The 13,547-nt window shown below is 40.4% G+C and overlaps 1 protein-coding gene across 1 annotated transcript; it reads right to left on the reverse strand.

Moving 5' to 3' along the window:
- Positions 1-7,991: 7,991 nt before the first annotated feature.
- LOC141971486 (claudin-8-like) lies at positions 7,992-8,672 on the reverse strand. Its single transcript, XM_074928869.1, has one exon. The coding sequence runs from the start codon at positions 8,658-8,660 to the stop codon at positions 7,992-7,994; it is 669 nt and encodes a 222-aa protein (XP_074784970.1). The 5' UTR covers positions 8,661-8,672.
- Between the last annotated feature and the right edge of the window lie 4,875 nt (positions 8,673-13,547).

A 13,547-nucleotide genomic window follows, 5' to 3' on the forward strand; every position in this document is an offset into this window, starting at 1 on the left:
CAGCCAATTTCAATCCTATTTGACACAGGGGTCAAAGTCTCGAAGACAAATTATTTACTACAGATTTCAGGAAGAATCTTTAAAGAGCTTAAAAGAAAAGAAAAAAAAAAAAAAAGCTGCTATGGAGGGAGAGGCAAGAGGCCTGCACAGCAGTCTCTGGTGGGGGTGTGCTGTGCCCAGCCCTGCATCCACATCTCCTACCCACTGGAGATAACCGGCAGCTTGCACTGCCTATTCCCAGCTGCCCTGCAGTGCAAACTGCTGTAAGGGGAGAAGCAAACCAACCTGGATGAAACCTGGATTCATTAACTCCCTTGCTGACAGGACAACATAATTTAAAAAGTCCCAAAATGTATCTTAAAGGGAGGGGTGAATTTTCAGCTGCTCATCAGGAAAGTAAATACACAGTGAGTAAACTGCACTTGATTATGTCCTTCTAATCTTTGGAAAATCTCCATGTTTAGCAACATTTATTCTACCAATTATATAACAGATTGTGTAATCTGGAAACACTTTAATTTATGGAAAATAATTTCAGTGTACGTGGCCGTCATGTCTCTACCACTCTGTATGTGTATGCATGTGTGTGTGTGCGCACATGTATGTGCATACATGACAAGCTGGGAGGGTTGTTCCAGAAATGCCAAAGGAGAAAGAACACGCAACACCAAATTTCAGCAGTTGCAGAGTGTTATCCATCCCTATACGAAACTCTGAACAACTGAACAAGCATCTCCAGGACCACTGACAGATAACCTGAATACCTATATGTGATGCTGACATGTCTGATGCTTAAAATATTTATTTGCTATAACAAGAACTTTTCCACTGGCTTCAATAAACTTCGAACTTTACCCTCACTCCTAATTTATGAGTGTACTAAAACAACTTGAACATTTATCTCCGAAGTCTCACATCCCTATACCTTTATTTCACCCTGAAAGTTTTAAAGGGTGTTTTGGCTCTCTGTGTGAAATGATATTGATCTGAAATGACGTGCTGTTACCATAAGGCCAGGTGAACCATGGGTTTAGGAACAGTGCATTACATGGGAATGCTCAGTCTTTCTTGAAAGATAATTTGTCACTGGCACCACTCAAAGACAGATTAGCATGTAATTAGCTCTTGACAGTGGAGTGTTTCCAAACTGTGAGGTGTCAAACAGCTTTTTGGGTGGCACACAAACCAGGTAATGGGTGGGGTGAGCCCAGGAAGAGGAAATCACTGCTGCTCTGCTTGGAGATAGGTCAATGCTTTTCACTGCTTGTGTTAACCAACATTTCATCACCTTGTACACATCCCTTGGCGAATTGAGTTGCTTACTCCACAAACTCTACTTCTTAGTAATTACTGTGATAATCACTGCATTTTCCTGCTTGAAGAGACATGCACAAAAGTAGACTTGGACAGTAGGGGCAAACGCTATTGGAGAGAAGGCACATCCCAGCACAGCAGCACAGACATCTGGAAACCCATGCAGTCCCTCTGCAGCAGACAGAGGGGACAGAGTGTGAGAGGCAGATGTGTGCATCCATGACGTGAGCTGGGCATCTCATCAAAGCTTTCCACCAGTTGCTGTGCAGAGCAGCACCCCTCTCGATCTCACTCACTGCCCCCATCTTGGCCAACTGTGGCCAAGCCAGAGGGCAGGAGGACTCCAGGAGATCTTCAGGCCCAAACACGAGGCTGCTGGGTTAGACCATTACACATGAAAATGTCAGGACAGTTCACCAAGAGGCTCTGCACCTCTTCCCCTCCCACCAGGGTCTGGCTACCAGTGCCCAAGACCAGCTCTGACATGATGCTGCCACACCATAAGTGAGAGAACATCTGGGTGGGAATCTGTCAGCCAGCCAAGGTCAAACCACCACAAGGGCACATTCGGCTGAGGGAAGGAACATGCTCTTCCTTTAGATCCCTGCAAAGGTAATCTGCTATTGCGTTTCCTCTGTCCTGGAGCTGCAGGCAGGAGCTCTCGCATCAGCGTTGGCCTTCCCCACATCTCCCCCTGCATGGCTGCAGCAGCCACCATGTTGGTGTAAGAAGAGCTTGCGGTTGGCATCTTGGATGTGCCGGTGAGAAACCAGGACTCAGACTAGCCTGTGAAACACAGCTTTCGAAAAAGTACTTAGTTAACAATATACTTTTCTTCAACAGGTGGGGTTTATGTTGCCAATTTTTGCTAAATTCAGAATGAATGTGACAGTATGCGAGGCAATGTTTGTTGGGGTCTAGAGATTATTTTCTATCTCCCAGCACCATCTGGCATTACAGTGGAAACTCTGAATGAATAAACATTGCTTATCATTCCATCAGCCACTCATCCATCAGACAGAAACTGAAACGCTAATGTACTCATCATCTTTGTCATTTGGCAATCAGGGACTACTTCACAGTAACTGAGACAAAGACCACAGATTAAGGTCCATAGCAGAAGTGGGCAATGGAGATTTAGCAAGCTTAATGTATTATTCAGTTTGACTGGTGCTGATGCAGGGAACAGAACTTGATGGTTTTGTGGTTTCTATTTTTGAAGAGTCATTTTTGCACAAAGGTGTCAGCGAAATTCCTGTGAGCTCTTTTTTTATTGTTGCTTAAATGAAAAGCAATGTTTAAAAAAAAAAAAAAAGGGGGGGGGTGGTAAATGCTGAAGGGAACTGAAAACTAAATTCATCTCTAGTGACTGATATGCAGGTAGTGTTTGCTTGGGAATTATTGGGGCAAGGGAAATGTACATGCATGACAATGAACAATAACTAGTTCAAACATCTTGGGGCAGTTCTGTCAGTTCCATCCTCAGAGCAGACATCTGCATCCAGATTCTCTAGCTTTGCTTCCCTTGCCACTGCAGCAATCATTACAACTCGAGTAGTGAGCACTCCTGGATAACAGACAGATCCAGAATCTTTGATTAAAATGACCCTTCTTAAAACTCATCTTACCAGCAAGGTTTGTTCTGATTTGCAGGGCCCATATGAAGGAGGTGCTTTGAAGAGCAGCATCACTTTGATACAAAGTCTGTCAGCACACGCACGCTGTTGAGCTCGCTACTTGAACTGGCTGGTAACAGAAATTGAAAGCATAGTAAAGTTTACTTTTCTATAATGCCTCAAAATTTCACACTGTTCAGGTGATGACACATTCAAGTGAGAAGACTTTTTGGAGGGACAGGCATCTGACTAGATAAAAGAATAAAAAGCCTAATGGTAAAATTAGCTCGCTTTCATTTTTAAAGGGCTGGAAGCGTAGGGATGAGAATCTCAGGTAAATTTTTGTGTTCTGCTTTTCTTTGGGTACAAGCAGCTGAGTTCAGCATAGTATTTTCTCTTTTTCCTTTAATTGTTTTAAAAATTATGAAATTGGTTATATTGTCACTAAGGACACACCAGCTTCAATCTATTCTGATCCCTGGAAATGAACAAACACTGTGATGCTGAGTCTGCATGTGTACATGATTTGTTGATACTGCTGTCACAACCCTTTCCAGAGCCAGCTGTTCCTTGATGGTGCTAAAATGAAATCTTTGTGCTTTTGAATATTTTTTGTTTGTCCTCATGGACAGCTGGAACATTTTCTGTGAGTGGCAACTGAACGCAAGAAGCACTGACACAGACCTTTTCAGCGAAAAATGTCCTACCCTTACCAGGGTATTTCTTGTTTTCTTTTGCTCTTTGTTTTTTTAAAGTAGTCATAAAATGTCAAGTTAGTCTTACTCAGACTCTGAGACTCAAATCAGGAAAGCAAAGTATGTAAGTCATAGAGCATTTTCATACCAGATACAAAGGAAATGAATTGTCTATTTGGTGGGTCAGCTCTGTCCCAGTTTTCAAAGATGACGTAGGACTCCTCTGAAAAGACCTCTTGTGCCTTTTTCAAAAGGATGGTTACAGTCAATCAGGAGGACACAATCAAACTCCCATTTCTGATTTTGTGAGTCCGCACACTGATTTTCACAAGAGTTGTAACATTTTTTAACATAAACTCGTTTAGTCTTAATGTCCCTCACACAGAGCTTTGTCTCTGTATATCAGGACTGATGACTGCATGCATTTGTCTTGAAAACAGTCTGATTCATCTTTCTGTTATAATGAAATGTTTTTCTAGGCCGTCATTTTTGCCATAAATACATTCCCTTGACTGCATCATACTGCTGGATTATTTGCTCCAGAATCTTCTCTTTTCATCTCAGAGATGAATATACATTTTGGGACCAGCTTTTGAAATACCGATTTGCTTCAGGAAACTTCTTATAAGCAGGTCTTGGAAGTCAGCACTAAATCAGTTTTGTGTATTTCATTTTCCAAGGAATGAGACCCACTTTGTTTATTATCTAGCAAAACCCAAAGCATAATGTAAAAACCAAAACTGAATCAGAAAAGGACATTATAAAAATACTGAAGCTGTCTTTCTCTGGCAGTGGGGAAATACATTCATTCACTTTAATATAAAAAAAGAAGCAATGATACAGTAGTAAAAAAAAACCCAGCCTGAAGGGTTCATACATTTATTTCAAATACATCGCAAAATCTTGACTATTCACATTTATTTCCAAAGTAATTTTGTCCTGTAATCACAAAATATTAAAGTATATGATAGCATCAGGATATTAAACTCAATATTTAACCACAATATTTAATCAGCTGTTATTAACAAATACAGCAGGCTTGAAGTTTCTGACAGTTGTGCCTAGAGGAATGTGAACATAGCATCACTAAAGCAAGTTTACCGCCTCCACTCCTCAGGGAAAGCAGAGTTCTAGCACACGAAAACCTGACGCAACTTTTTAGTAAACTCTGTTCCATCCTCATCAAATGATACCCACATTTCAGGCCTTTTCTTCCGAGAGGAAAGTCCAGTCAATAGTGATTATTCACACCCTGGTTCTTCTTGGTCCTCCATCACACAGTGTGTAACCAATTGCTGTTTCCATAACACTCCTGTGCCCTGCAGTGAAGAGGTAGCCCTTTCCCTAAATGTCTTTGCTGCATTACACATGTTGCTGAGCATCCTCTCCTCACCTATCTCATTCGGGAAGGACATGTTCAGACATCTATATAAGCTCTAAGAGTTGCCTAAGACACTCGGGGTTCCCTGAGACTGGGTCTGGCTGGATATAACCCACAAGGGGCAGAAGCTCTCCTGGAGCAGAAGATGGAGAGTAGAAGGTGAAGCCTTGGGCACTAGAGACCTGTCCAGGCTTTTCCATCACTCTCCTCAAGCCGAGCTCTCCCTGTTACCCTCAGAAAACTCACGAACAGCAACAGTTTATTTTCAAAGCTCAACTGCAGTTTTTCGTTAAAGCCCTTAAAATTTCCTTTTCTTACTCACACCTCCAAACTGCAGCTTCCAACTAGTCAGTTCGGAGCATGACAGGTTCTGAATAGGGGAAAATGAAGAAGAAAAAACTCTGTCTCCCTTAGCAGATGCAAATGCACTCATACAGTTTACTCAGCCAAATGCATTCCTTGCATACAGAGGTAAAGTACCTAGTAATCTTCTTTATGTGGTTTTCCCCACCGGAATCCACAATAAAGGAATTTCTGTTCTGTTCAAGGTTAACCACTGTGTTACATCTCTTGCAGATTAGCTTCTTATGAGAAATTTGTTCCTGCATCAAATCCAGAAATTTTAGTGTCACAGACTCTTAAACATATTTGGGTGAGTCTAAAGTGCTAAATCACATCACCAGAAATTGCTCTTTGTGTCAATAAAACCGGAGACATCCAAACAGCAGCCCAGCCTAGCTGTACACTTGGAATCAAGGTCAGATTCTAAACCCACATGAAAGAACAAGGCTGTCTGAGCTTAGAGATTTTGTTTGAGCTCATCTTTTGATCAACTGGTAACAGAGAAAAATGGAGGAATATGCAGCCATCAGGTTAGATGTTAAAAGCTTGGGTTTTCTTTGAAATTAATGTTAAATGTTCAAATAAAGCAGTTTTCTCTTTCAGCTCTTTGAAAATAAAGTTACTACTGTAAATGGCACACACACCCAGTTCAAATTTGATTTTTAGATTAACCTACTGATAATGAAAGCGTTCAGGATCCTTTAATTAATGTTACAGAAAACTGCACTTAATTACTTCTTAAGCACTTGTATCTACATAAAGTTGCATTATACTGCATATATCATCTTTTAAATAGATTACCTACATATGAATATGTATCACATTTGCATTGTAGTCTTCATTCTCTGCTTTGTTAATCACAAATGTCATATCTAAATGAATCCAAAAAGTGCAATCCTGGCTTATTCACCAAAAAGTTACTTATTAAACAAAATATGTATTATAGCACGTAAATACAATAAAGTAATAGGTGGAGGTTCTCAGGGTAGTATAAATTATTACCAAAGTCAACAGAATTACTCCACTGAAATGAGCTGTTTGACCCAAAGACAGCTACTGTGACAGGCATCAGCAGATATAAGACAACATTAAAAATACATATTTTAGTACTAGAAAATCTACTTACAAATGTTCTCTTAAAAGCTCATCTGGTTTTAATAAGTGTTGATTTGACTGCTCAAGTGATGAGCAGGATACATTAAACCTGTTTTCTGGTGATTAGAAAATTCCTACTAAAAGATCTGAGTTGGTTGTCTTAAATGTAAATGCACATTAGCTAATATATGTAATGAATATATGTATTCAACTGCACTGTTTCATTTAGATTCATCTGAAGTCAAGTTAATAAAAGGCTTGTTTAATTAAATGCAGTTTTCCATGTTCTGCTTCAAACTGAACAGTCAAATTAATATACAGAGGCATTGCTTTGCTCAACTAGAATAGTCATTACACCCTTTTTTCAGAGACCAGTCACAGACACAGAAAAGCATCAAACTGAATACCTGTGTCATGAAATTATCAATTAAATGGTACTATCCGTTACTACCATGTAAAGAATGAGAAAAACTCTTTTGAACTGGAACTTCTTTGGTCACTTATCAACACTGTGATATGCACACTGTCAAAAGAAGGTTCCAAGTTTTCAGGTGTGAAAAAAAAATGTACAACTGCAAATACTGTTGAATTCTGCACAATAGACAGATAGAACATCAGGCTGCTCAGTGTACATTTTAAAATCACTCTTGTGAACACAAAGCAGGCAGAAGAACATTAAGGTTTGGCTTTTGTGGGTGTGAAGGAAGATGTAGGCAGGTACTCTCGATCCTCCAGTGGGAAAGCGGGGATTACACATTTACATGACCTTGCTTGTTTGTATTTGACATTAGCACAGTGCTTTAAAGTGCACAAAGACAGATGGTCTGTCCTGAATTTTATAGAATAGTAGGTGCTAACTGTAGAATGGAATAAGCCATAAAAGGTGAGAGGTAGCAAGCAACGGAAAGCTAATACATTCATGTAAAAGTCTGGTGAAGTGATTAAAAATCATATTATTCCATGAGCTGGATTCTGTGCCCTGAAGAAGAAATAAGGATACATCAACTCGACAAGCACCTACGAAATCCATAGTCAGTCACAGATGCCTCTAAAGGGAGAGCATGAACATTTATATGCCAATATTGGAAGTTCCATTGCTGGCAGCTTCTCCATTCGTTCAGCAGCTGCTTCAGCCATGCTGCCAACTCAATGCTTCTCACCGCTGTCCTAGAGCTGTCCTTATGAAGACCTTAGAGTAAAATGCACTGCTCCCTTTGCACACCACGGGTTTAGGGGAGGGCAATGGTGCTATTGCACAGTAGTCGCCTTCCTTCCAGCCCAAACATATGCTGTTTGTCTTCTCTGAGAGACTCCTGGCTGCTGCTGTTCCTATGCCGTTCTTCATTCCCATAAAATGGTGAGATTTTTCTTCTGACTGTACTCTCATATAAAGCCCATGTAATAACATTTCCTGTAGGTATGTTAGCATGTCAGTAGTAAACAGCAAACAAACAAAATTGTTCCTCCAGTGCTGACTCAGAGTTTAATTAGACACTGAAGTCAATCAGTACGTATCAACATGCTAAGCAGAAAGATCACATGGAGCAACTACACATAGGCATGCACGCTTAGGGATGGCCCTCCTGCAAAGTCAGGTTTGTGCAATCTGTGACGGGAAAGTGAAGGATACCTGGATTTTGAGGATGTATCAGCCCAGCACCAGAAGCTACAGTACATTGCTCCCACTGCTATGAGAAGTGCAGTGCTCACCCAGCCCACATATAGAGCAGCTCCTAGTTCTCGTTTCAGTGGCATAGGGACTGTTGGATCATAGAAGTCGTAAATGATGCTACCTCCAGTCCAGGACACAGGGATCATAACGAGGATGCCCGTCAGCAGAAAGGAAACTCCAGCTGCCAGTATGAAGATACTGATGCCGTGGGGATCCTCCTTGGTCCTGTGAGTGTACTTCACACCAACAATGGCCATCAAAAAGGAAATGATTGACAGGATCACTGCAATGCACATGAGGGCTCTGAATGCCTCCAAGGTAGGGGGGAGAGCCAGGACAGAGTCGTAGAATTTGCACTGCAGCCTGATGCCCAGCTGACTGATGCAGTCCATCCACAGTCCTTCCCAGATGGTCTCGAACACCACGATGTTGCCATCGATGTAGGCAGAAACTCTCCACTGCGGCATAACTGTGGCTGCCAAAGTCCCGACCATGCCGACACCTCCGAATATTAAACCAGTGATTTGTAGCACACAGCAAGCCATGCTTCTTCTGAAAAAGACACCTCAAGTGAGGTGGCCTAGAAAGTCTCCCAAAATCACTTTTTCATAGAAGAAATATAAAGTATGAGAGGGAATATTTTCTCTAGAAGTTTTCTCGTAAGGCAAGTTGTTGGGTGTTTTTAAAAGCAGCTCGCTCCGGTCTGAAGGTGGAAATCCATTTCTGACTGGCTAGAAGGACCTGCTTTGAAATCCCCTCTGACTACAGCAACTACCCATCAAGCCTAACAAGTTTCCAGCCAATAGGAAACTAGAAGGGGTGTGTCATAGTTGATTCTACTGCTTCTCATAGTGTGTCTGTAGTGATGCTATAATTAAGTAAGTGTCAGAGATTCAATTAAAGGTACCTAATTGCAGGGCTAATAATTTCTTAACTGCAAGATTGCAACTATGTTGAAATTTAGTACAGAAAGTCTGAACTTCCATCAGTTAAAATATTATGCAAAATAGGTCATTACAGTTGTTCTTATGACAAAAGCTAAGCTTGAACTTGGAGTGGGACTTACTTTTTAAGTGCTACAGCCCTGGGAAAACAACTGATTTTTTTTTTAAATGAGGCTAGGAGGTACTTGGTGTAGCTCTTTAATGTAGATTCCTTGTTTTGATCAAATACAGAAGTATAATCATGATATTAGACAGTTACATGAAAGTCAAGTATTCCAATGAACATCAAAGCTTTACTCTACCAGCTGCATAACAAAGAAAAAGCTGGCAGAGTTTCACAGCTTCTGATTTTGAATCCATGAGTAAGGTCACTGTTAGGAAATAATCCTCTACAACATTCTCTCCCCCATTGGAAGGATAGTGTTGTCATTATGTTCCATATATAAGTAACATTAGGAGGGTTTGGGGATAATTGTCTAATATGAAAAAGATGAGGTTTTCTTTCAGTGTACAATGCACCCTGAACAAAGTCAGAGATCTCTCCCACAAGCATGTATCTCAGTCTGCACAAATAGCTACAAGCCTGGACAAAAACGCATGCCAAAGACTGATTTGCCCTGGGCAAGTTAGGAATAACTGCTGTATTATGGGTTTTTTACTTTCTTCTCCCTACCTTGAGATAATAGTATATGACAGCAACTCATAGGTGTTGAAATTGATGTGTTTCTGGTTATTCCAGCTCTTTGAAACAATGGGGCTAGTAAAAAAACACCAAACAAACCGAAACAACAACAACAACAAAAAACATCCAAAAAACTCAAAACAAACCAAACAAAAAAAAAAAGAAAAAAAGAAAAAACACCATTGGCCCACTAAAGGCAATGAAGGTACTTAGAAGTGCTGTCGAAGACATTCTTCAATTGCTTGTGAGTTGCAGTGTTGTGGGCTCTGTGCGTTTGGAAATATCAGACATTGCCTTTGATGGTATTAATTTAGTTACAGCCTTAGGTGCCTACACAACATATTCAAAGCAAAAGCTAAACCCCATGAAAAGTTAATTGCCCATATAAACCACTCCCAGCCGACAAAATCCCCTCCTTCCTACAGTTACTAACTGTAAGGAAGGAGTACCCAATAATGCAAGTTATATACTATAATGTTACTTGTCCATGTGGAAAATACTCCCAGGGGATCTGGGTAATTCAGTTTTGCCTTCAAGTCTGCTAACAGGAATCTGGAGAGAAAAGCTGTCTTCAGCTAAGACATGAAATGTAACTTTTAGAAACTAAATACATTATCAGATTTGTTCTTTTAGAGAGATGAAGATTGCATCACTCTTCTGCAGACATAAAAAAAAAAAAAAAAGAATCCCATAATGCAGAAAAGTTAAGGCACTTTGGTTTATGTCAAAAAGAGGGAGGTGATAGAGATTAAATCAGAAGTCATAGATGTTACCTTTCTAAAAGAGACCCCTTTCTCTGGCAGGAGACTGTTCCCTTAGAAGAAGGGACCTGTGCTGTTTAACGTGAGTACAGTTTGCAATCATCTTGTAGGACTTTTTAACCTCTGAATTCTCAAAACTGTTCTTTGATTTGTTGGTTTAACTTCAAAAAAAAAAACGATTTATGGAAAAGCCCTCTCAAAACTAGCATTATAATGTCATTTTTTCAACAGCGAAACTCTTTGTGCAACATTTTTGAGGCAGCCAGCTCTTGGAGGTATACACAGCTGGAGAACAGACCATGTGTAATGCCCTGAATCTGTTTATCTGACTGCCTTATCTAGCAGGATTGCTCTGAAATAATTTTTCCTTACGTGACTCTGGGAGGGTCAGCCACTGAGGTCATGCATAAAATGACATTCTGTGACAGTCAGGGCATGGTTTGTATAGCAGATGAACTGCCCACAGAAATACTATGCATCATATGTTGTTGTGTAGCAATATATCCAGAGACTGCTAAATGGCTGAGTGTTTTTTTGATCTTTAATGGGAAGTAGTACCTGTGGTGAGTGACATCCAGCATAGGTGTAGGCCTGAGAGAGGAACACCCAGGCTACACTGCTGCATGTACTGTCCAGTGGCAGGATGGTTCTTGTTGAAACCTGAGGGGAAGGAAGCAGGAAAAGAAAGCCAGTAAATGGCCATTTTAAGACTTGAAGATAAATTTCAAAAATTAAAATAAGCTACAGGAGACAGGTTGAAAAAAAATATCATGAAACACTACCAACATCTTGGAAACTCATGAAGACTGGAAAATCTCATCAACCTCTTAAATGCCAGCAAGCCTCTGGCTTTGCTAAGCACTGGAAGAGCTATCTTTCACAGAAAAGTTCTGTGTTTAAATAAACCTGTAAAGAGCCCCTATGGCCTTGTATACCCTAGAGAATCAAACATCCATTTAAAGGCTCGCCTCACCTCTCAGAAAGAAATGTTTAGTTGACTGAGTTACTTCAAAATCACTCTGAACAGCAGACAGGTCTTAAAATAGAAATTAAATATATGCTTACATGGTGGGCATGGCAGACACAATGGCTTTAGTGTCAGGTGAGAAGATGTAAAACGAAAACTCCATTTACCCCTGACTAGACTTTAGAAGTCTCCCCCTTCTGTGTATCATCTACCTGTTATGCTATTTGGAAGCTTACTTGCCTCAAGATGAGAATACCAGTTCTTATGCAAATATGGCCACTCCAAAATTTGCCCTCAAAGAGGAAAACAGGCAACTGAGGAAGCATGTAGCCTTTACACCTAATCTTTCCCTGGATCTCTGTTCAGATTTACATTTTCTCTTCCCTTCATATCAGGATGTTCATTTGAATCTTTTCCTGGGACAATATCTTCTGTTCCCTCCCTAGCTTTTAAAATGCTGATGCCCCTTGAAAAGGAGGAAGTAGAGCATCTCCAGTCCACATGATTAACAGAACCTGTCAGTGATCCCCAGTGCTTAATTAATTACAGGCATCAATAATGTAAAAACTTAATTGCCTCCCAGAAAGCAGGTTTCATTCCACTTTGTATATCTACCATGTACATTGAGTTTTAGAGTCCTTATACATACATACATAAATAGACTTTAATCTTGTACAAATGTACAGCTATAATGTACACAGTTCATTATGAGCTTTCGTCAAGAATAGATAAGTTGGTTATGCTACAGGCTAATGAGCTAAATTTAAGGTTCAGTAACATTTTTGGGACAGGTAAATACGCAGATTCATCAAAAGCACACTTTAGATTAGTGATTACAAAGAGTTACAGTTAAGTCTCTTAACCTTCCAGAGGCTGCAGTCATTCAGTAAAGCTGCAAAGCTGCCTAACCACCTGCAGAGTCTTGCAGCGGAATCCAGAATCCAGCAGGCTGTGCCTCTGCAGACACGCTGCATCCTGTCCCCTCGGGCAGAGGTGCTGGGTGAAGCCACACAGACCTAGATGATCCTCTGCATGTAAAATCTGCTTTGAGCCTACAACAAATAGGGTTAGGATTGTCTACAGATCACTCGTTTTGGAAACGCATGTGAATGGCATCAGTTCCTCCCTACTTGTGGCTTCCACTAGTCCATTCATTACATGCTGGGGTAACCACTTTGTTTTCAACTATTTACAAGGGCTGGTCAATAAAATCATAGTTGAGTTAATGGTTCCATTACTTTCTACGGTATTTTAATTGACTGTATTTTGAGCCTATTGGTGAAGCAAAAGGTTACTTTGATTCTCTTCTAATTCAGGAGGAAATGGACTGAAGCCAACAAAGGCCTTTTTATTTGTGCTAACTTTAATATTGCTGCCTGCACGTATATTAAAAGATTAAGACACATCTCCTTCCCCCTCTCTTCAAGCGTGGCACATTCTGGAGTGAGAGGAACATCTGCTCAGTGTAACTTAGAGAGGGATTTCCCCCAGACACATAACAGGCACTGTACTTGGGCACTGACCTTTAACTCTGGCTTTGAGGCAACCCATGACTGACAGTTGAACCGAAAAGAACTAATATTTATTTTCCGTCATCTTCCACAGCATGCCTGAAATTCACAGCCTGACAAAAGTGCCAAACTCTTAATGATATTCCATGTCTGAGGAAGCCTGTCTCCTGGACACTGAATGAACTCGAGTTTAGTGTAATAAAACCCTACAGTAATAAAATATTAAATACTCCTTTGAGTATTTAATCCATCTAAACTGCTTCAGGCTTTTACAAGGTATTTGTCACCTCAATACTTGTGTACAGGGAGCAGCCATCCTGATAGAAATAGAACCTGCCAGAAAATACACTATCTTACTTTGCTGTTTAATGACAGGATCTCAAAGCATTTCTCTAGAAAATATTTAGGGGCATTTAATTACGCAGTTCACATGAAGCTGTTCGAAATACAACAGTGGCAAATTCCCAAGGCAGTATTGATTGTTTTCATAAGAGTTAGCAGCAGGGTATACAGTTAGGCTATTACTGGATGGAGCACTGGGGAACCCATTTATTTATATGATTTACT

The sequence above is a fragment of the Athene noctua genome, chromosome 1 (genome assembly GCF_965140245.1).
Source record: "Athene noctua chromosome 1, bAthNoc1.hap1.1, whole genome shotgun sequence".
NCBI lineage: Eukaryota > Metazoa > Chordata > Aves > Strigiformes > Strigidae > Athene > Athene noctua.